General features: G+C 40.9%; 1 protein-coding gene across 10 annotated transcripts in view; it reads right to left on the bottom strand.

Moving 5' to 3' along the window:
• Positions 1 to 1,481: 1,481 nt before the first annotated feature.
• LOC116238039 (melanopsin-like) overlaps positions 1,482 to 23,879 on the bottom strand; it is a 32,557-nt gene continuing 10,159 nt past the window's right edge. For 8 of the 10 annotated variants that reach the window (XM_090138806.1, XM_090138808.1, XM_031607513.2 and 5 more), the window contains 10 exons: positions 18,820 to 18,894; positions 18,489 to 18,631; positions 16,816 to 16,949; positions 15,348 to 15,551; positions 14,763 to 14,934; positions 13,556 to 13,711; positions 12,619 to 12,726; positions 10,456 to 10,630; positions 7,960 to 8,109; positions 1,482 to 4,112 (listed from right to left, as the gene is read on the bottom strand). In XM_090138806.1, the coding sequence (XP_089994932.1) occupies positions 3,723 to 4,112; positions 7,960 to 8,109; positions 10,456 to 10,630; positions 12,619 to 12,726; positions 13,556 to 13,711; positions 14,763 to 14,934; positions 15,348 to 15,551; positions 16,816 to 16,949; positions 18,489 to 18,631; positions 18,820 to 18,822 (1,635 nt within the window). In that variant the 5' untranslated portion in view covers positions 18,823 to 18,894 and the 3' untranslated portion in view covers positions 1,482 to 3,722. Of the gene's footprint in view, positions 4,113 to 7,959; positions 8,110 to 10,455; positions 10,631 to 12,618; positions 12,727 to 13,555; positions 13,712 to 14,762; positions 14,935 to 15,347; positions 15,552 to 16,815; positions 16,950 to 18,488; positions 18,632 to 18,819; positions 18,895 to 19,304; positions 22,255 to 23,879 lie in introns of those variants that run through there. The other 2 variants (XR_016465864.1, XR_004168856.2) reach the window with 2 other exon arrangements.

Here is a 23,879-nt window from a genome sequence, read left to right as displayed (position 1 = left end):
CACCACTTATGGATTAGGCAGGAAAATCGGCTATTTTAGTTGGTTTGCAGCTGTCGCGTGCTGCCAGCGGGCCACAAAGTGTCTATAAAACAACACGTGGGCTATGTGGAAGTGCGTGGTGTTGTGACTGTCCTTTTCTATCCTATTCTAAGCTGTTAAGTAATGTAACCCTTGATACTGATCACTAACTTTTCTAGTTTCAGACTGAAAATCAGCAGATAAAATGATGCGACGACTGGTCTCCCTAGCTCCTCGGCTACTTCTGCTCTCTCAGCTCTGGAAAATGATGGTCAGTTAGTGCCACTTAAATACGTGTCCATTCCGGGTGTGCAGCCGGAACGTCAGTGTATGGATTGGGCCTGTGAAGGAGATGCAAAGCCAGAAATAATGGCAGACCTGTGCTGAGATGATGCAGGAGTGGCAGCTGCATCTCTAAATCTTCCATCTTGTTCAACCTCATCTTGATTGGCACTTGCTGAACTGAGGCACTGTTTTTGTCTGTTCTCAAGTATGAAAGAAGCCCACTCTCCAAATGCTACATGAAGTGCACCCAGCTTGCCAGATCGCCACCAGCTTTTCACGTATTTATTCAAGGAAAAAAATAACAAAAACTTACAGCCCAGGTAGAAGTATAAATGAAAAAAAAAATATTAAGACACTAACATTGAGGGTGTTTCACCCCACAAGTTTTCCAGTTTCGTGTGGCACGTGTCACCTTAGAGCATTGGCTTTTTGAGACAGCAGAGTGGAAGGGCTTGCTTGGTCAGCGTTGCCTTCTGAAAGAACGGATATTTGGGAAAATAATGAGCTTTCTTGACTCAAGTAATACAGATCCTGCTCATGCCAATTCAAGGCAGCGAGACTCATTCTGCTTCAAAAAAGTGATTTTTTCCCTTATTCAAACTGTTTATTTAACTATAAAAAAATCATCGTTCACTGATATATACTAATAAAAAATGTTTGCATTTGTAGTCTGAACTATCTGTTACTTGTGACAATCGGAGCGTATGCTATAACTGTGTTACACTAAGAATTAGCAGAAGCAAGCAACGGCTGGCTTAGCGTCACAGAGATTTGCTGCAAATCAGAGGCTGCTGTCAGAGTTCCAATGTATTGATTTTGGTCATTTTTCCCGCAGATTTCTTTGCCGGATATCTGACGCTGCATTTAAAGCCATCTTGTTTCAAAAGTTGCTGAGCAACTTCAGATTTTCCCAAGTCAGGGAGCTCTAATTTTAGATGCCCAAACTGCGAAGCTAAGCATGTAATTAGACAAGTTCTTGGTTGTATGTGAGTAGTGAAAGTGACTTGAAAAAGAGCTGCTCGTATAAATGAGGTTAAAAATGCATCTTATTATTCCCTGGAATATGGTACGGGCTTCAAAAGCTATGAGCTAATTTTTTTGTTCCTCCTCCTTGTTCCTCGCATTAATCATTCAATAAGAAAAAGAAACAATACAACTTCTAAGAATTTTTTATTCCATTTGAGTGAACCAATACACGCCTTTGTGAAATGAGAAGCAGCAGTTAATACTGAACGTTATATGCCATCTAGTCTAATGTGGCAACAGAGAAGCACGCGAGATTCTTCTGTATTGCTTTCACTATTTTAAGATCGATTTACACTGCGATGTTTCTGGAACAAATATGTCTGATATTGCATATAATTTTAGGTTTTATCACTCTACTGCTATCTCGTATGACATTCTGGTCTACAGCAGTTAAAGAACACGGTAATATTAACATTAGCTGCAGAAGCATTAGTAACAATTGTAAATGTAATTAGAGGTATAGAAATTAAATGCACACATCTCAAGCCCGTCAGTTTTCTGAAACACACGTTTGGCATCAGCACACGTGCAAGAGATCGCTGGCACGTCATCTTGCAGTCCAAGCAACACCCTGGTTACAGAGGAATTTGTTCACTGTTGCTTCAGCGTTTACGTTCCTCATCCCATTGGAAACCACAGCAGTGTTCCGCTTACGGTCCTACCGGTACAATTATGTGAACGCTAGAGTGCAAAATCTTCTCAGAGGCCTATTTTTGTATCTTGGAACAAGAGGCCTTTGTTACTGTTATTTATTAATTACAGAAGCAAAAGTCGGGTGTAAGACTTGGAAAGACTTCAAGTATGTTCCCTTCCTAGCATCTTACAAAGAAGGGACTCACCACTGAAGATATTAAATGCAAGAAGTTAGGTCACCGGTTATAAAGTTACATAGGAAAAACAGGTGGTAATGAACCAGAGAGGACAGAACCAGCAGAAAATAATCAGAGATGGCAGAACTCCACATTCGGCCAAGGATAAAGCCTCCCCTGTTTTTCAAAAACGGGGTCTTTAATGAACATTCTGTTACTCTCTGTGGCTCAAACCGCACGCTTGGATAGCAGGCCGACTTCAGAAGCTGCAGGAGGGCAGATCCCACGCCAGTCACCGTGCCGTGCCACCTGCTAACTGAGCCGATCCTCAGCGTAGGAATTGTCTTCAGAAGTATTGAGCTGATTGCGGGTGGTTCTGTCCTGATGCTCTGTCCTGGACGAAAACCCTTTGCCCGAGGAACTTCTGCTTTCTCCCAAGATATCCTGATGCTTTGTGAAGAACAGTGTAGCTCAGCTTGTCTACATTTGAAGTTCAGAAACCAAAAGGGAGGGAGTGGAGAACATCTTTTAATAAGGGAAAGTGAATAACTAAAGAAAGAATGTATTTAGGTGTAAAATGCGAGGAGGATCTTGCAAGCCTGAGCTGTAACATAAAACAGACAAAACAAACAATAACCACAGTTAAAAATGCAACTGCAGGTCCCGTAGCAAACAATACAGATTTCTGAAGCTATCTTCCAGGGTGATGTCTTACCCACAGGAAGGCTTTTGGAATGTGACCTGCAGAAGACATCCATCTGTGAAGTTTCAGAAGAATCTCTGCTGAAGTGACACATAGCGGCTAAGGCTTGATTCTCGCGAATGAATTATCAAGCCAGCTGTGGATGTTCATCCTTTTAATCACAGATTCGTTAGGGTTCGTACACATTTTAATCCACAATGAAAATCTCAATGTGCTCAAAGTGCTTCCAGAGGTGAAATTACATGTTTTGGCATCTATAGCACCTTGCATTTTGACATTCAGGTGATTACACTAACGCTGAGGGAAAATCCAAAATTTTATCATTGAAGTTTAGAAACAAGCAATCTCCCCCCAGCTACGTGAACAGTCCATGTAATTATGTTTACATTTATATATTTAAATAAGAAATTTGATTAAAAGATAGTTTGATCGCCTAGCCATATTGCCTCTGGGGCTGGTGGAAAGCTGTGGTCTTGTGGTGCATACCATCACCTCCGCAAGAGAGCTGCCAAAACAGGAATGCGGTTTCACGCGCAGGCAGCACAAACATTCAGTGGCTACCCCTATTTCAGTTCAGTTGTTTTTCCTCCTGCTGGTATCTGTGGTTGCAGATCAAGGTTCAGGGCCCCATGAAGCAGGCAGCCAACTCCACTGATGCCACTTGATCCTGCTGCCAGATCCTCCAGTGCTGGATCTGAAAGAAAGCTTTTTTCTATGCCTGAACTAATCTGGACAAAGATAAATACGAAAGCTGCCTATTGGCTACCATATAAACATACAAAAAGCCTGATGATCTAACGTACAAGGGTTCAGTTATTTGGTATAACTAAGGGGAGAAGATGCCAAGAAAATAATTGCTAGAAAGTTTCCTTTTGACGCACTTATGATAGAAATTTCTCAATAGCTTCGAGGAACTCTGTAGATGAGCTAAGCCCTTCCAAATCCAGCAGATTGTTCTTTTTGTCACGGAAGTGGAATAATTCAGTCTCTTCCTCTTCAGGTTCCTCTTGAAATAGGTTTGTCTCTGAGGTAGGAATGATAATGATTCGAGGGACTGTATTGCTAACGATAGAGTCCAAGCCTCCATTATTATGACTTTCTTGAGTTTCCATCTGTGAGGTATCTGAGCCTGCTTCTCTGCTGATGCTGCCGCTGTTCAAACCGACAGGCAGAGAAACTGCTCGGAGGGAGCTGGTCACGAGCGCTACAGGGGAGCTGAGGAAGGCTGACCGCCCCAGAGCCTTCTCCAGGCAGCTGGATGACAGCGAAACCTAGAGCAGAGAGAAAAGCGTCAGTGTCACTGCAAATCGGTACTTGGAATATTTAGTGCCACTAGTCGCTACATTGGACACTCATCATGTTTTCTAAATGGTTAAATCACTGACTAGAAAGGAGGAAAATCACAGCGCATTATCATCTACAGCTTGGAAAGCAGAATGTTAAATGAAGCAAAAGAAGATGTGATCAAACACAGGCAGAGACCAAAAAGAAAAGAAAAGCCCGGTCCCGTATCTGACTTTTTTCCCCCCTCTCTCATTTATAATGTCTGAAACTACCATTTCTGAACCCCCTCTTTCACTGAAAAGATCTCAGAGGAGACTCTAGGCAGCATTCTCATCGTGTCCTGAAGCAGCTCCTCTTACTGCCTCATAAAAAGTCAGTGGCGTTGTACACTGGACAGTATTTCCACAAGGAAAGAGGAAAGAACAGCAACCAAGATTCTGCGTTGCTAACCATTTGACATCTTTTTGTTTGGAAAGTTTATTTCTAACTTGGCCCCGATGATAACTCCTCCGTGAACTTTCCATAACTGATCCTGTACAAAGTCAGGGTAATTTAAGTAAGTTTTGAAGGCGTCAGTTAATATTTAAAGGCCCTAGAAATGAAAGGCGTGAGCGATTACTTTGGGCCTGCTGTAGAAAACGGCAGATAACGTTATAAAATCTCTGTGTCGGCTGCAAAGAGAAATGTTACAGGTTCCTTCCTTCCTGAGGAGAATTAACATTTAACATGCAGTGCGACGTTTACTTTGTTATATGCGTATTTGCGTGACGCCTAATGAAATTCAGAGTAACAAGAGGCATTACTGAGCTACTAACAACAGTTCTCTTTTTTTAAAAGAAGATTTATTTCTTTTTTATACAGTTTTGAAGTATACGATTTAAGCATAGCTTGAGATTCTCCTAATACGATCCTAAATTATTTCTTCTGATGCATATTTTCCTATGTCAGCCACAAACTTCATCAATTCCACTTCAGTCTTCTTGAAGGATTTAGGCAGGTAACTCTCTTTGCTATGAGATACGGTTTATTAGCTTAGTGGGTAGTAATAGTGATAGGAGGGCGGTTGGACTAGATGATCTTGTAGGTCCTTTCCAACATTTTGATTCTATGACTCTTATTGATTTATAGGATTTTGGTGCTGAAATGGCTTCTAAAAATGGTAGCACATGTTGTAGCCTGCCAACAGACCGACTCTCAGCTCCCTTTCTCTCTCTTTAGCCTGCACACTGCCTTATTGCCAGTCTTAGGGAGTCATTTTGCGTAACATATTGCACTGCAATCGATTGGGCAGAGAAAAAAAAACAAAAAACAACGGAGCAGATGCATCTGTTTTCACTCAATTTTTGTGGTTTTGCAAGGAAAAAAACAACCAGCCCTTTCACTGTGTGTTTCTCTGTCAAGCCGGGTGTAAATTTAAATACTGACACACATCGCTGCACATTGTTCTACTCTACAGGCACTAATCCTTTACAGATCTCTGCCGATAATGATTTCTTTCACTGCTGTACCTTCCCCCGTGCAGAGAATAACAACGTGCTAAAAAAAAGTGGTTTAAGTAAACCTGACAGAGAAGAAATGCCTTTTACTTCAAATCAAGACTGTGGAAGAACGAAAGAATAATATAAAATCCCTCACGTCTGCTGTTTTTAACTGCTTCTGGCTCAGTGGGTGTGACTTCCAGGTCACTTCCAGGAGCACTTCCAGGTTTTCCTCTAGACAGGACTTTGCTAGTTGAGCACTGGGACGACCAGTGTGGGCTTTGGTTGCAACCCCTGCTGACTTACAGAGCGGCAAGGAGTGAAGAGAGAACAGATCTCGGCACTTGTTCATCTGAGTGACAGCCAATCCCTGGCTGCCCTACGCTGCCCTGCTGGTGGTGGTCATACTGCTGCCTGAAGACGCAGCTTTCTCCAGAGCTGAGGTACTCGTTCGTGACGGTGTTTAAAACATCGCCAAACAACACGTGGACATTCCCTTCAACCTTGCTGTGAGATGACTTCTCTGAGCAGGTGTGAGCCACCTTTCCTCCGTCACAGACATTTCCAGAGGGCACACCCGCAGGAGGTCAAAGCTGACAGCTATTGTTTCACACCGAATAGTTCCCTGGCCCGTGGGAAGGTGCTTCTCATAAAACAAGTTTCTTGTTTTCCTTGTTTTCTCTGTGCCTTCAACAGAATTGGGCTGCTGATGGAGGGCAAGAGAGGTACGCAGGACTTCTGAGTCCGTGTCGCTTGTCGCCACAAATGAAACCAAGGCCTCGCTACAATCCTTTCACAGCAAGAAGCTAGCTTGTGGCAAGGACAAAAAGCTGGACACTACTCCATTCTAAAGTCAGTTTAGGTCAATATTGCCAAAAACAAGTAATTAGCAGCCACGGTGTAGATGGTCCGTGAGACTTGGGCTTGGTCTCTTCGGTAATTATTATCCCCAGAGAATGGAAGACTTATGTGCTAAGGCTGCGGTAATTCATCCTATCCCTTGACTTGCAAGGAGTGAAACCTGAAAGCTCTACCTCAGCCTGTCTCAGCCATAGGAGATTTTTTACCAGAACAGAGAGAGGGAGAAGAAGTGAAGAGGGTCAGCAGAATGAAGTTGCTCCTGCTGTCTGCATAGCACAAGTTTTCACAAAGATGTCAGTTGTGCAGAGCAGAAGCACGTGTCTTTCACAGGATCAGGACTTTGCTTAACGTAACAGTTCTGCCACTCCTCTCTGAGACTGAAAAATGATATGAGGTACCTGTGCCTTTCAACAGCACCATCCCTGCTGTACTTCCTATAATGTTGTTCTCAATAAACGCTACTCACAACAACCACAGGGAAGGACTGAGGTTTCCCAGGACTTGATCTCAAGGAGACACATGAAGGAAGACAGGGCAAATGCATGCAGGATCCATGCCATCAGATGGTTGGAAATTTCCAGAATAGGTTCTGCTTTAAGCCACGTCTCTGCCACACCGATCTCTACGCCTGAGCTGCTCCACGAAAAAGCAGGTGGCACCATGACCAGTTGTTGGCAGCGTACTGCATGTCCTAATTCTTTCTTGTTGAAAATACAGCACTGACATACGCTTCATGATGTACCTCCATACAAATATTCATCTTGAAACTGGTTGTACAGCAGTGGCGGAAGCTATCGGGTGACCTACTGCTCCCATCCTTAGCAGTTCTGCAGAGAATGGGGAGGAAGCTCCTCACAGCATAGCCCCAGACCTCAGCGGTTTGGGTAAGTTGTATAATGCATCCACAGAAGATGCTCTGAGTACTCACCATCTCCTCTTTCAGTGAGGGAAGGGTGGCATCTGCCAGACTCTCCCACCCTTAGGGAGAAATGGGAGTTTCTTTCTCGTCTTCCCCCTCAACAAAAATAAAACATTTCAATGTACGCTATAAAAAATGGAAAAAGGTGGCTTCTATCATGTCAAACTCTGTTTTGGAGCCCTTATATTTTCATGAAAAGACGCTTTCACGATGTGATCATGAGGGTCAGGACAGGAGAAGCCAGAGCTGGGGCGGGTGAACATGCAAAGAGACAAAAAAGTTAACTTCTTACACACCCTACTGAATCCTCTTTAATGCAGCTTCAGAGCTGCGAGCTGCTCTTGGCTTTCCAAAACCAGGCAACGTATTGGTGAAAAAAAATTAAAGCTTTACTAGCATTCTCGTTAGTTAAAATAAATGAATGATAGCAAGGATGGAAAGGACATCAGAATCTGTGTAAATATGATGAAACAGATAGACATCAAGAATAAATTATTATTTCTCAAATGACACACTGCAGCAAGCTTAGCCACTACAATGGAAATTTCCCCAGCAAAGACAACTTTTTTTCTTTACCTTTTCTTCAGTTTCTTCACTGTAGCTATAGGTCTCTGGGAGAAGGTCTCTCTTCTCCTGTCTCAGACTTGCTGAGAAGGAATGACTTCGGCGAGGCTGTAGTTTCGCATGAGCTGGCTCTACTGGGTCAAGCTCTACATCACTCCAGTTCTAACAAAAAATAGTGACAGATTTCAAAAATTTACACCTTTTTTCAAATATTAAGTTCTCAAACTTAAGCAGGAGCCTTACGCTTAGAGAAAACTGCAGTCGCTCTAACACAGGTCTCACACTCAGAACTCTCATGAGGAGAGATTTGATTTTTGATTTTCTCGCTTACACTGGACTTCTTTTCTGAATAAAAAAAAAAAACCCAAAACAAACAAACAAAAAAAACCTCAAAAAACCTTTGAAAACAGATTAAATCCTCTTTCATCATTTCAACAGTAAGTTATTCGCCTTTCTTTTATCTCATTTCTTGTACTATGATTATAATTCCTTAGCTGGTATCTAAAGATGGCTTCACATTATTTTAACAAATGCAACCAATGTGTTTAACATGCTTTATGGTATTCTGCGTGATCCTCTGACCCAGCTGGTCCAGAACCATGGACGCACACACGTCTAAACTGACCTTTGTGTACGTCCCAGCTGGATGCCCAGAACTCCAAGGATTTCTCCAGTTCCACAGGCCTGGTTCTTCTCCAAAACATCATTAATGTTTGTTAGGGCCCTTGAGCGGGCCCTGCATGAATTTTCCAAAAAAAACAACTGCACTGGAGCAGAACAGTGATTTTGTAGTCAGACTGTTCCATTCCTAGGCTTGGGCCATCTGTCATACCTAACTTTGTGGTGCCTTCTTGATCGTGTCACTATGATGAGATCATTCTACTATCTTCCACACCAGCGTTTAGAGATAGACAGACCAGTGTTTAGGGATAGACAGACCGGTCTCCACACAAGTAGGAAGCTAGTGCATAATTCCATTGCATTATCTTGCTCACACATCCAGATATTGTTGCCTCAAATATATTGTCTCTCTGCACAGACATGCACAGCACACAGCAAAGCATTGATGGGAACATCTGCAGATTTTATGGTACTGACCGTGTCATTCCTGCTTGGCAATACATTATTGGAGCATTCCAAAATTTCACTCTGTGCTGTTGTCATGTGCTGGTTGTCGAGCTTAGCTTGTATTTCAGCAGCCGCTTTTTCAGCTGTAAACCAGTTAGCTGCACTGAGTTGTCACCGTAGGAACAATTATCTTTGGCTGCGTCAGCTTGGCACAGAACGGCCCTGCTCATAATTAATGGCAATTGTTTTCTTTGTGATCTTTAAGCAAAAGCTGTGCGAATGGCTGAAGACTCTTATCTGCATCATCCCATCTTTTTAAACATCAGCCCCAATCAAAGATGCACAAACCAAGCAGTGATCAAAAGCAAAAAAAAATCAAATCAGGACGTGTGTGACCAGTGGTCTGAGCGTGTAAACCAACAGGTGCTCAGAACATTGTCGCGTTAAGAGAAGTATGCCATCCATGCTGGTTTTCTGGTGGTCCTAGGTTCATTTCCAAACCAAGGATGCCGGTCTTCCCCAAATCATCCAACAGCGTTATGATTTCCTTAAAATGTAGCATCACGGTATGACTCTGAGTGACAGCCTGACAGCTCCTTGGAAGCAGCAGTAGCTCCCAGGGTGCAGCAGATAAATAGCTTCTTCCTCCTCACTCAGACAGCTACCACTTGGCTCAGAAGAAGAGCCTGAAGATTGCTGCTCGGCCCATCGTGGGAATTTATACCTTTGTAGAAGATTACTGGCCTCTTGTGAGACCTGCGTCCCATTTAATTCTGTTTGATCAGAAAAGTGATAAAGGCTTCACACTGAGATTCTTTTCTCTGTCACTTTCATGCCATGTTACCTATCTGTTTTTCTGTCCTGTGACTTTTTCCTGCAAAATGCCCATGTGCTGTAGGTAGCTATACTCAGCCAGTCCACCAGCCTTACCAAGACTTAAGGTACGATGCATGCAGAACACTGCACCTGGTTCCAGGTGCAGAAGGCTTTCAGTCCTCATGGTGAAAATAAACACAAACCTAAAAGTTTACTACAGAAAGTGGACTTTCTGCAAGACAATAGGACACTACTGGATAGGTTAGAAATCTTTGGGAGGTGATTTTCCTGCTCTCCACCTCCCAGAGATACCTGATTACAAGGCAACTAGTTGGTGACTTGGAGGTGCCTGGCAATGGCTCTTTTTAATTAGCCCCGAGCTCAAACATCCCTGCTACAAGTAAGCACCTGAATTGCCCAGATAGGCCAGCTTCAATGTTTGTTCTGATCAAAACTCATCATGCTTGAATTCCCACAAAAGCTTTGGAGAAATTACCTCACACGTCCAAAACAATTTAGCTAGAAACATCCTCCTTTCCATTCTTTAATTTTAATAGTGATTTATTCTGGGAGTTGGAGAGATATTATACTCACTGTTCTTGGTGGAAACAAGAAAAAACTTACAGCTTCTCCAGTGGAAACTGACGAAACACAAGCGTTCTTGGTCCTTCCAGAAAGAGACTGGTGGCTGGAGAGAGAGGTCCTGAATGATGATTCATTTATGGAGCCCCTCAGGAGATCATTCTTTGATACTCGTATTAGGAACCTCAAGCAGGGAATAGCATTGTGGATGGTTTTCCTGAAGAAAAATGGGTGAAGAGAAAGACAAACTATGTAACAATACACTGATGAACGGATTTGAAAATCATGCACTGGCAGCACTTTCTACCAACTCAGCACAGCTTTTGTTTTTGATTGAAGAGGACCTTAAATCACACGTGGAAACAACGCGGTATTGTCAGTGGAAAGTACTTAACTGAAAGTCCAAAAAGAAAATAGCAGTTGGTTTTAGGGCCTTACATCAAAACATTCATGGAAGAGCTGCACAAATGAGTACTAAGAATTGAAAATAGCTTGGAAAAAACCATTGCTTCCAATTTATTTGAAAGATTAACTCAGAAAACTTTCAAGCTACCTTGTACAAAAGTCTGTGTGCTAAAGCAGATGAGAAGTGAAAAAGGGAGCTCTGAGTAGAAAAACCTAGGGGTCCGGGTGGCCGGCAGTGTGCTCTTATGGCCAAAAAGACCAGTGCTAACCTAGGATGCATTAAAACGAACCTGGCCAGCAGCAGGCCAAGGGAGATTATACATTGAGGAGGCCCAGAGATGGAACAAGGGGCAATGAGGAAATCCTGTGAAATTCTTTACTGTGAAGGTATCAGACTTTGTCTGTATCACGGTAGCTCCCATAAACTCCTGTCAGAAGTCAACACACACTGCTTCACTCATGCACAGTGAAGAAGGATGACCAAGGCTCCAGATAGCAAAAACCTGCTTTATTCAGTCAACAATGAGTAGAATAAAGTTTGTACAGCTACATTCCTCCCAATCTTTCATGAAGCAGAGAGGCCACAGATTTCCCTACACAATGCCAGATGACCAAGCTTCTCACTGCTTCCAAGGAGATGCAGGGTGATGCTAGCCAGAGTGCTGCATTTTGTGCAACACCTCTACAGTGCCACGTAATTCATCATATCAGACCAGGAGATGAAGCTAATACAGAACACATCTGAACAGGTTAAGAAGATAGGCATCTGGAAAATAACAGATGCAAAAGATATATACCAATGGTAAACATATAGCATATCAACTTTACACTGTAGCACAAGACAAGATGTTGTAAAATCTTGGTTCTGGAAAACATTTTCTTACATTTTTTCTTCCTGTGAGTTTTTTAACTACTAGATTTGTCAAATAATTTAGTACATTTTAAATCAGCATTTCACTCTCCAGAAAAGATTATCTATCAAACATCTCCACAGTATCTGCATAAACACTTCTGTTGTTGATATGCCTTGAAATAAAAGTTAGGAAGTAGGAGAAAAGAAAAAAAATGGGGGGAGAGGGGGGTGGATTTTGAGGGAATCTCTGAAATCCTGTTCTGGCAAGAGCCTTTGTCTTAATACAGCCTTACATGGATAAAAGTCAGTGCTGGCAGGAAAAGGACTAAGTGAAGCAATTCATTATATGGTACTTGTTCTGAAAACACATACTTGTATACTTGTAAAAAAAAATGTAAGGAATCACTGAACGCAGTATCTTTTGGGTCAGTAAAATAATACCAGGCTCAGAATATGTCAGCCATCCATGCATTTCTTCTCACTACACTTCTGCATGACACTGAATAGTAGTCCTTATTGTAAGCTGAAATATTAGACAACTTTCAAAAACTAAGACTCAGTTGTCTCGGAGGACGCAAACGTCTTAGCTATGATAGTAGATATTTTCAAACAAAATCTGTTTTCACCGCTCCATGTTTCCATCAGCCTAGTAAAAAGATTTACATACACACCTTCATTTATCGGACGTTCAAAACAACAGACTCTGCTCTCCCCAATCAGTTTCAGACAATGTACGGACGACCCACCCTGCCATCTAGTGGCATTCCTACCTTTATCACCACGGATTCCTTCCTCCCGAGGTTAATCACTGCCTTTTGCTGAAGATACGCTTTGAAGGAAGTGCAGGAAAATCTGGTGACATGCTGAATAACAGTTCTCGTTCATTCATTTTTAAAAACACTTTTTTTTCTTGCAGAGTTGCACACATACCTATATGCTTACTGTACCTGTATCTCGGGTGAATTATTGCATATATGATGGGGTTGTAGATTGCAGAGGCTTTAGCAATAACAGCTGGCAAAGATTTGGAATATGGCGTCAGAGTGTTTCCTCGGCTGTAAAAAAGGAAAAATCATTAAGACAGAGCTATGCCATGGATTAATATTAAACCACTGAAACGTGTTCTTCTTGACAGTTTTTGTTATTTGGTATCACGAGAAGCAACACTGCTGAAAAGTTAAATTTGTTCAAACGCAGTCTTTGCTCAGATGAAAGGCTTGTTTTTGACAGCGTATACTTGGTTTCATTTATTTGGAAGGAATGAGAGATATGCAAATACAATCAACTACCTCTTTGAGGCTGACCAAGAACAGTGCTGGCTCACGTTCGGATGAGTGTTGACCGGCACCCCCCAGGACTGTTTCTTCTACACTGTCTTTCAGCTGCTCTGCCCCAAGACTGTAGTGGTGCCTGGAATTGTTGTGGACAAAGTGCAGGACCTGGCTCTTGGTCCTGTTGAACTTCATCCCATTGGCCTCATCTCAGCAATCCAGCTTGCCCAGATCCCTCTTTAGGGCCTTCCTACCCCCAGGCAGATTGATACTTCCTCCCAACTTAGTGTCATCTGCAAACTTACTGAGAGTGCACTCAGTGCCTTCATCCAGATCATCGATAAAGATTATGAACAGGACAGGCCCCAATACCAACCCCTGGGAAACTAAGTTATGGCTCTACTCTAAGGGACACGGTGCAGTGATAGGACTCTAGAATATGTTGATGGATGGACTTGAAGATCTTGGAAGGTCTTTTCCAACCTATATGATTCTACAATTCGGTGAAGGGCACAGTATCACCACTACCAATAATTTAAAACCATTCCAAAAGATAACACTAATCGTATTTATGTTTTAGTATAAATACTCTTTGGATTATGTTTTCACTTACCCTGCCCAGGCAATCAAAGTGACACAAGCATATGGAGACCAGGACAAGACATACACAACGATGACCACAAATGCAATTTTTGCCAGTTTCCATTCATTCTTCATGGACTGAGAGAGGAAAGATTTGCGGCTGCAGGACCCAAGCTTTTGGACATCTCTGTTGTGGGAAAAAAACACACAGATATACAAAGTAAGAGAACGAAGGAGTGAAGCGCGATGTCTTTAGAACATTCTCAGTGGCGTACAATAATAAAGCAGACTTCATTTTTCCTGCTCTCACTCTTCTTTTGTCCTCTGATAGCTACAAATCTAGAAGGTAATTAATGCTGTACAATATTCCCAGACATTTTGCTCAGGCTCAGTCTGACTGTGGGACTGAAGCAGAGGGACCATTGGGACTACAGAACAGGAGTGCGATGTCTTTACCCTGACTTACAGAGGGTGAAGAATCAGAGGGCAGGTGTCCCCTTGCCCTTGATTGTTCTCATAGATGAAGCAAGCAAAAGCACGCTTTAAGCAAAAATCCAATGAACACATTAAAGGAAACAACTGGACAAAATGAAATGTCTTCGTAGATCTAGTACCCTGATGAGTTTTCGCTTCAGCTCTACCAATATACACTAAAACTCTTGGAGGGAACAAACAAACAAAAACAACGGAAGTATCCTAATAAGCACAGCCAAATTTTATGTTTGTTTGTTGTTTATCTGCTTTAACCATGAGGTTTTTGGGATACTTGCTTGAACCATGAGGTTTTTGGGATACTTGCTTTAAATAAAGCTGTCAAAAAATAGAAGGACATTTATGTTTACAGAACAGCTCACAGGCAGATGGTGGTGCCATTATTACACACTGTTTATTGTCTCTCAGAGCCGAAAATCTCTCTGTAATACACAAGCATCCCACTCCTCATATTGCAAATCTGAAATAAATAATCGAAACTATCAAATTATCTGAAGTATTATTAATTACCACACTTTGGACTAAGATTAAAACAATCTGAGACTACTTTGTCTCCTACTCCAAAATGCGGGTAATCCTTCCCAGTTTTCACACTGGCAGAAATATTTCTCCAGTTACTGCGGTTAATGACCAGACGCTTTATTTCTGATTTCAATGGAGATTAATTTTAGATTTATCTGCAGCTAAAGGTTTTCAGAAAATTCAAGAAAAAAACTAGTTTCACATATTTCAGTTACACTGCTTACCTGCCAGTACTTCTTATGGCCAAGAACATAAATAAATAGCAATGGAATATTATTATCAGTGGAATAAAAAATACGCAGCAGCATAAAATCATGGTGTAACTTCTGTTTGCAGGGGAATAAGTTACATAGTCCCATGTACAGGATATCATCAAGCCCTCAGGCACGTAGGAACCTATGAAATAGGTGGAATATGTTATTTGCATATTACAAAAACTTGTATAATTACTAATCTAACAACAGAGTGATTAAAACAAATGCCACGCTGCATGGATAGCATTTAAGAGACGTCTTGGCTGTATTATATGCAAGTGCACACATGGAGAGGAGGTCCCGATTGCTGACTATCATATGCATCCAACGGCCAATCTGCAACTTAATCACCTTGAACACAACCCAGGGCAAAAAAACCAACCCAGGGTGCTGCACTGTGATAGACATAGATAATATTATATGACAATAAACCATCAGGTAGTAGCTATGCATCCATTCAGGAATTTCCCTAATTGTCATTTTTTTCATATCTTGAACGAGGCAAAAGTAGACTGCACTGAGAAGGCTGGAAGAAAGAGTGAGCAGACAACATACTCCACCCAAGGAGTGGGGCCACGCTCCACCCCAGCGAGTACAGCCACACAGCAGCAATAATCTGCATGGTGCGCTTCTTGGAGGTCCACTGGATGGAGCGCAGGGGCTTGGTGATCACCAAGTAGCGGTCAACAGAAATAGCTAACAGAGTCATCATCGAGGTTATTCCAAAGAGTGCCCCACAGAAAGCGTACAAGTCACAACCTGAAGCAGAAAAATGGCAATGTCAGGGTTTGGTTTTTTTTCTTAAACATGTATTTGTTCTCTCTCACAGCCTGGTCTTATAAATTCCCACACACGCTCTCATCTTTAAAACAAACAAAAAATCAGAAATCTAGCCCAGGGCTTTTCTCCCATTAGAATAATGGGATTATTCTTAGCCTTGCAATTGCATAATTAAATGTTCATTAGTAAAAAAACATGTATACATAAAATACAAAAAAAAATGTATGTATTAAGTCCTACTCTCCATCGCGGACTGTAGCTGGAAACATTAAGTCAATGGAAAACTGCCTCAAAGAAAATCCAATCTAATTAAGGTTACATTTTCCTGGACTGTTGCCCAATATATTGATCTTAACAGGCAGCAGCAAATATCTATATACTAATGACAAATGGATACCTCAAAAAATGTTGCAGCCTAGGATACTATTGGCCTTCCATTCTGCAAATGCACGCTACAAGCTTTTAGTCCACCAGAACTTAGCAGTTCTGGTTCTCAGACCAGAGTTCTTCTACACAGGGCTGTTCTCAGTGAGTTCTTCTCCCAGACTGAACACATACTGGAAAGGACCCAACCCAAGTGCAATGCTTCGTTCTTGGCCTCGTTGAACCTCATTAGGTTCCCAGATGCAGTCCTCAAGCCTGTCTATTGTATCAATTGCACCGCTCAGCTTAGTGCTGTAAGCAAACCTGTTGAGCACTTGATCTCTATCTCTATGTTCTTAAAAAAGGTGTTGAAGACCAGCAGTCCCAAGATGAACCCCTGGAAAACACCAATCATGACTGTCCTCCACCTGGACGTGAAGATCTTGGCCGCAGCCTGCAACCATCCAGTCAGTTCTATGTCTGCTGCACAGTCCTGCCAAATCCCTACATTTCCATAGTTAAATGTGTGATCCTAGGAACACATTAATTGATACCAATGTACTTTTCTAAATATTAACTGCTTCTTAAACTAATAAAAATATTTACAATTAAAAGGAAGCTTTCCTATCCGTCTTTATCCATGACATTCGCCCTCAGAATTCGCCATCACTACATGTTGTTGTTGACTCCTTTTTTTGTAACCTGACATGGAGAAATAGATTATTACACAAAATGTGTCATGGCCAGATCATGTCAAAAACCTAGGCTGTAACTCCAGAGTTTTGTGATGCTCTCTCCATTGCATAAGCCAATATTATTAGCCCTAAAATATGTTAAAGACAGTAGAGCTAGTGAAAGACAAATTAGTCTCAGAAAGTACCTATATCGCCAAGGATCCACTCTCTGTGCAAGCTGTTGATAAAGCATATGGGGGCCTGAGAAGCTGACATCAAGAAGTCACTCACAGCCAAATTCATTATAAAGAAGTTCTGGGGTGTCCTCAGCTTCTTGTTGCTTAAGAACAGATGAGAAATGCATCACTTGAAATAGGCAAAATGAACAAATAGCCATCCTGATTGCTTTATTTACTAGCATAAACAGTCTACAGGTGGCAATGAGCAGTTACTCCCATTCAGTGAATTGCCAACCATCAATCAATTACCACAGCGAAAAATGCATTGCTTCAAAACGATGATTGACAAAGGCACGGGGGATAAAATAAACCCTTTCTCTTCCAACAGAGGAAGAATTCCATCTATCCTTAAACACATGATTTTGCTCAAGAGAAGAGCAATCTGCCTCTTTCCTTGGTTCCCTGTATAAGCACCAACAAGCGTGTGCCACACAGGGCAAGACTAGTCTCTGAGGTTGCAGAACGTGCTTCAGGTAACCTGAAGTAGTTTTGATCTCCTGGGAGTCCTTCAGCTGGTATTTGAGATTGCCCTTGTACCTAGCTAAGGAGAATACAAACACTGTTAACATAATAAAGAACCCCTCTCTTCTACTTTGGGTTATCTGTTTGAAGTGCTGCTTTCTGCTGATTAAAAAGTACAATAAATTAACTCAGGAATTCATCTTTCCTCTACCTTACAGCTGGCACTTCGGATGGATACGCTGAGAAGGTGTAATGCTGAACTGCTTGTCCCTCAGAATGAAACACTGTTTTGATTGTGCAGCTAAATTAAGAACTTTGATACCTAGAGTTGGAATTCAGGAAGACAGAATACAAAAAGAGCTGACTACACATTTTCTTCTAGATAAAGGCAACAAACAGGATTTTATAAATAACTTCGTTCTTGAAAACTGCATGGAGCAATTCTAAATGGCTTGAAATAAATTTTCAGAGTACTTCATTCAGTCTATCAATTGAGGCCTCTCTGATGTGCTTCCAATGTAACAATATTTGAAGTAATGTGAATGCCTTTCTTCATATCAATAAAAAGCGAGCAAAAAGGATTTGGAATTTTCAGCATCATAACATGGAGTAGAATGCAGCTTTTCATTTCTTTTTTCATGAGATTTTTGCATACTCTAGATGCAGTAGCTTCACCCATCTATTGCACTGTCAGAATCCCAGAAAGCATAAAAGCTGACAGAAATCCTACGATCTGCCTGAAGCAGGGAACACACTGGTGGCATGAGCTCATTAGTGTAGCACACTACTTCCATGTTCTTCCAAGATAATCTGGGCTGATGGGAACCTCATCCTTAGTTATTATTAGCAAAATCTACAAAGGGAGTGAAGGAGTTTGTAACAGAGGGGCTGATGTTTCTATTATCAAAATTATTAAACATGTCCTTAAATTTTATCTAGAATTATTACTAAATCAATTTTCTACGTGTTTTTTTCCACATTTTTTTAGAATCCCCAAAACACAAGGAATTTATACAAGAGTACATTGGTGATCTGCATGGATATATATGAGGTGTATACATCTGACATCAACAGCCTTTTCTTGAAGTTCTAACCCAAGAAGAAATCCATGCAGAATATCTTCACAGAGATGCATACAAACTACAAAGCAAGTTGAGAAAGGAAAGAAATCCGGGTACCTGTAAAATGCATAGAGAACTAGGAGGTTTCCTATGATGCCGATGGAGCCAATCACAAGAACGCACGTCCCTATCGTGTAAAGAACGTGGTCTGGGATCTCTGACTTGGTCACAGAATGTGGCTGGGTGCCTGCACTCAAATCCTGGATGGAAAACAAAGGAAAGTAGAACTGAGAACATTCAGTACACATATTCCTGGAAACACTTGCTTAGCATGTTGAACACAGAGACACTTCTGAGCTTTTATCAAATTAAAATCAAGTTTCCCTCAGGTATCCTTCATTACATTTTTAACCCCTAAAGGAAACACACAAGCGAACAACTGACTTACCATAATGTAAACACTGGGAAATCGTCATGGGAAAGGCAGGAGATCAGAGGAACAACACAGCAGCAATAGCAATACCTGTGAGAGTACAAATAAATTAGGTAGTCTTGACAACTCTTTCATTGTTCTTTGACACCAAAACATGAAGAAAAAAAAACCAACCAACCACCACTAACAGCCTATGTATTTTTTGAAACCAATTCAGACTAACCGCTGGCTAAACAAAGTAACAGAACAGCCTACAGCAAATCCACTCCACTCTCATCAACATCATTGATGAGCAGATGCTGACTCATTAGCCTGGTCGCAACTCTTACTTATCAAGGCAGGTAAACAAGCTTCAGGATGATAAATATTGCCCAGCTAAATATATTGAAGGGGCCACTTGGAAATGATGATAGCAGCTTTTTCTCTGCAGTTGCTGGCTCCTAGTTCCTAAAATTTCTCACACTGCTTTTTCTTCTTTCTGCTACTTCCTCACTTACCTATGAGGTGAACATACAACAGCTTCTTCCTTGCATAACAGCACTTTTCTAGCCATAGGCATTACCATGATAATTGCGTGATGCTACTGATGTGCTCCTGGGGGCACTCCGCATAGTGAAATGCATAGCGCATCTTGAACATCCATAAAACAGTGGCTCTGGAGCAGAAACAGTGGGAACAAAGCCCCTAGGACTAAAACAGTGTCTTAAACAGTACAAAAGCTATGGCTTCAAAGCTGAAAGCAGAATTCAAGATCTCTGAGTGGTCTGTCAGATTCCACCATAAAAGGACAGCCTCCTGCAAAGTGGCACTGCACCAAAGATAGCATTCACGTAGGAGAAGAAACTAATGAAAGGGATCATCTTCTGATGCTGACTGCAGTGATAGGTCATAGCCATTTCCAGCGGTTAAGCAGCAAGAAAAATTGTTTCTGTGTTGCATTCACTCTTAAAATGAGGCATGAGACCTAGCAGCATTAGGTAAGGTGGTTCAGTGGAAAAAAGTAATGGTGGCTGTTTGATGACACCAAGAGCAATTGGGTCCATGCTTCCATAGCCAAGTAGCCTGGGTCATTTCAGGACTGTAGTACACGAATATCTATGACAAACTCCACTCTTCCCTCAAACCTCATCTTCTTAACAGTGTGCGCACCAAATCAGAACCCTGCTTTATTCATGGCAGTGCACACCAAAGAGGATAAAGCATGCGAGAATGTGTGACTCCTCTTTTCTCTTCCTTTTCTTGTTACCTATTAGTGATGCTCAGGATTTACCCCTATGCAGAGGGACATGGTACAGAATGATATGCTTCAGAGCAAGTAGGACTTGCCTGTCATACACATTAAGCTTTACTTCCTCATACTGGGAACTCACTGCTACAGAAACTCACTTGAGAAACACCCAAAGGGAGCCCTCCTTTTCTTTCTGCCAAAGAGAACAAAGTTGGATGCTTTGGCCCCATTTATTCCATTATTATGAAGAGCTCTGTCAAAATCTGAAAAGCATCATAATTTGTAAACTCTGCTAATAGTTTGTAAACTCTTGATGACAGGACAAAATGTGAACTACTGAAGCTTATAGACTGGAATGTGGAAGGCAGTAAATACTGGGGGTTACTCAAAATCTGAGATATCAGTAAGCCTCAAGGGGAGGCACTGTTTAGAAAAACACAAGCTTTGGAGAAGTTATCCTGCCTACAGAGAAGTGTCTGGAACGATTTTTTTTTCCTAGTCTGTTAACCTCGGTGATAGCAACATTGAGATCTGAATGAAAAGATGGCTACTAATTCAATCTGTCAGTGCTGCCCTGATGTAGCAGCACAAGGCATGCATCCAGCTGTATGGCAAGATGAAAAGGGAGAACCATTTATAACACTGGAATACAAATCTAACAAGATAAATGTGCTGATATATATGCACACATACTTTTTTTCAAAAGCAATTTCATCACACTAGTGAAAATCCCCTAAATAAAAGAGGCAAAAATGATACAAATGATTCCAAAGCTAATCACATATTTCACCGATTTGACATAATTCCACAAAATAAAAGGTTGAGAATGACAATTTAAACACGTGTAAGTCTGGGAATTTAAACTCTACTTTTTTTAACAAGCATTCTTTTTCTACTACAGATCCTTTCTCAATACAGAATAAATCAACAGGAGGAAAACAAAAGCATCATCAAGGATTTAGGATATCCGTAGAAGCTTTTTCTCTTTTCCCCACAACACCATCTCTGATATTTATGTTAATTTTGATTAACAAGCTATATAATTCCCATGTAAATATTTACTATATGAGGATTAGGACTAGAAATACATTTTAAAAACAAAAAAAAAATGGAAGCTCTGGTCATGCGCTCTACTGAGAAACTGATTTTGTTATTACAACTCTGCATGTTTTTTTTCTGGTAATTTTAATTTCTCATGAAAAATAAGAATAAAATTAAAATACAGAAAAATGTTTGAAAAACAGAATTTTTCAAATTCCTTCCACTCCAAACCCAAGAAAAACAATGTAACTATTACAATTTTTTTCCAGATGACTCAGTAACCAGAACAGCAACTAAACAAGAACTCATATTCAGTACAATCATCATTGTGGTCTTATCATGTTTAGTTTGTTAGCCTCTTTTAGCAGGAAAATGGTACAAGCTCTGTTCTAATTCAGTCTGTATATTTTCATTTTATGAACAGTGAACTTAGAAATCCTGAGCACACAGTTGAGAAGCCTGCAAAATTACAAAGCTTAAAGACGTGGTGCAAGAAGTTCTCCTCAGCTTTTCACACTGCTGTGAAAATGCAAGGCTGCACGTGACTCAGCACAACTAGTCTGATAAATTGTACTTCACAGAAACTCTGTATTGTCATGGCTACATGAAGTAGGGTGAATGGCCTGTTTTGTATAAGCCGATCTTGCTCATTCTCTAATGACATGAGTTAAGAGATAATGAACGAACACTTGATATTTTGCTCAGGCAATATATTGACTCTTTAATGGGTGATACAAGTTTTCAAGAGCTCATGTAAAATGCTTTCACCTATTCATTTATCTCCTAGGTTGGCTTTACTTTCTCCTTTTGATAACTTGAGAAGAATCACAAGGACTGCGATAAAGACACAACTGTTTCCTGAGTGCAGATTTTAGAGACTACATCCATAAATGATCTGACTGTCCCACTCAGAAGCAGAAATGCAAACAAGCAGTCTGAAAAATGCCAGTAATTGCATCACGGACAGCTTCTGGCACACTCGCCTGCTCTGTGCTGACTTTGTTTGGCTTGTTCTAAGTTAATTTTACAATCACTTGCATTTTGATTGTACAAAATGTTGGACCTGACAACTTGCATCAGTCACAGTGAGGTCGTATCCTTATGTGAGATGAGACTGACATCAAAAAGCTGTCATCCTCATATCTGCTTGGAGGGCTTTCTTGGAAGGGCAACTAACAGCTCTGCAAGCAAATCAAAGATAAATTATTAACAGTTGTCCCTCAAGTAGCTGGCAAAAGGCGGTGGCATCAGATATGAAAATAAACTCGGTCTCTTTCACCAAAAATAAAAATTAAACTCTTAACAGATGGGGAATGTTATTCTATGAGAGATTTTTAAATTTGATTTTTAGTGATAAAATAATGTCTAAGTAATTAGAGCCATCTGTTTCTGCTTGCCAGCTGGAGAGATTAACAAAGATTGCAATGCAGAAGGCAGAAAAAATGATTAAAATGGAAAGGGGAGGGCAGGTCTCTATCAACAGGTAAGAAATAACTGATCAAATCCAGAAACAGTGATGCGATCTGCATTATGTGGATACAAGAGTATCTAAAACCTTATTTATGCTCTGATCTTGATCACTGAAGCAAGCTCATCTTGTAGAAATGATTTACAGTGAAATGAGCTTAAGTAAAGGCTCGCTTACATAGAGGATTAATGTGAGCTAGCAAGAGAGTGAATTAACAGCATAGAAGCTTCTCTGTGCTCACACACTACACAGGCTCCTAAAGACGACTTTGATTTTACTAAATCAAATGTCGTTACATCCACACAATTGCAGCTTGAAAATTAAAGGAAAACAACAAATAATATTCAGGCAATCGACATGTTAGCCAGCATTTCCTATAGAGACAGCTCGTTCATCAAAGCAGCCACCAGGTAACAGTTGCCAAGTTGCTTGTAATTCACTGGAAGATGTTGTTTCACTAAAAAGTATCGTCTGGTTTAAAATGACAACAAAATGCGGGGTTTAATGAATATCTTGTATGCATGAAATCTTGAATCAACAAATAGAAGACGGTTGCCATGTGGCAAAAATAGCTGAGCAAGTAATGGTCAGATACTTCATGAATAATAAGCAATTATAGAAAATACTGTTAGTTATTTCAGGTATTAAAAAAATAAAAGCAAAACAACTTAGCTTATTTTGGTTGACTGTATTATAAATGCAGTGTAAGTAGAAATTAACTTGATCTGCAGAGAGTCAAATCGCTGAGTTAATTTTCCTATCAGTCTCCAGGTGACACTCTTCTTCCACAGTTCACTCCAATCTGTTCATACCAGGAGCACTCCAGCACACATTTACAGTGCAGATTGAAATGATAGTTAGCTTAGTAAGCTGAACTCTGAATGTGATGCAGGTCATCCAAAAGCAACAGACGAGGAGAGGAACTGCCAGAGCCCCTCACAACAGGTCAACTATCAGAGGCGGTTGAACATTGCTGGCCAGATCTAGGCTAGCACTCATCCAGATAGATATCCTTAGTTCACACGGTGCTTGACTTGCAGACCCATACAGAAGTCATAGCCATACAGTGCAAAACAGAGGTGATACAAAGCAGGTGGAGAAAGGCAAAAAAAGGGAACAGAAAATTAGGGGAGAAGAGAAAGAAGGAACAACTGCAGTCTGAGTATTTTTCTTGAAGATAGAAGTTGTAACTGGGTATGCAATTATCCATCAAGATTTGTTTGAATATCCAAGGAGATTTTTTTTTTCTTTTGTAAAAGTCCTGCATCAGCTCACTTGTGATATTAGGGGAAAAAAAGCAGATTTGAAAACTTGTGGGGGAAAAAGAGACTGAGCATT

The sequence above is a fragment of the Phasianus colchicus genome, chromosome 4, assembly GCF_987193195.1.
Source record: "Phasianus colchicus chromosome 4, bPhaCol1.hap1.1, whole genome shotgun sequence".
In the NCBI taxonomy this organism is placed as follows: domain Eukaryota; kingdom Metazoa; phylum Chordata; class Aves; order Galliformes; family Phasianidae; genus Phasianus; species Phasianus colchicus.
Note: the sequence above shows the minus strand (reverse complement) of the source record. Positions and strands in the feature narration are given on the sequence as shown.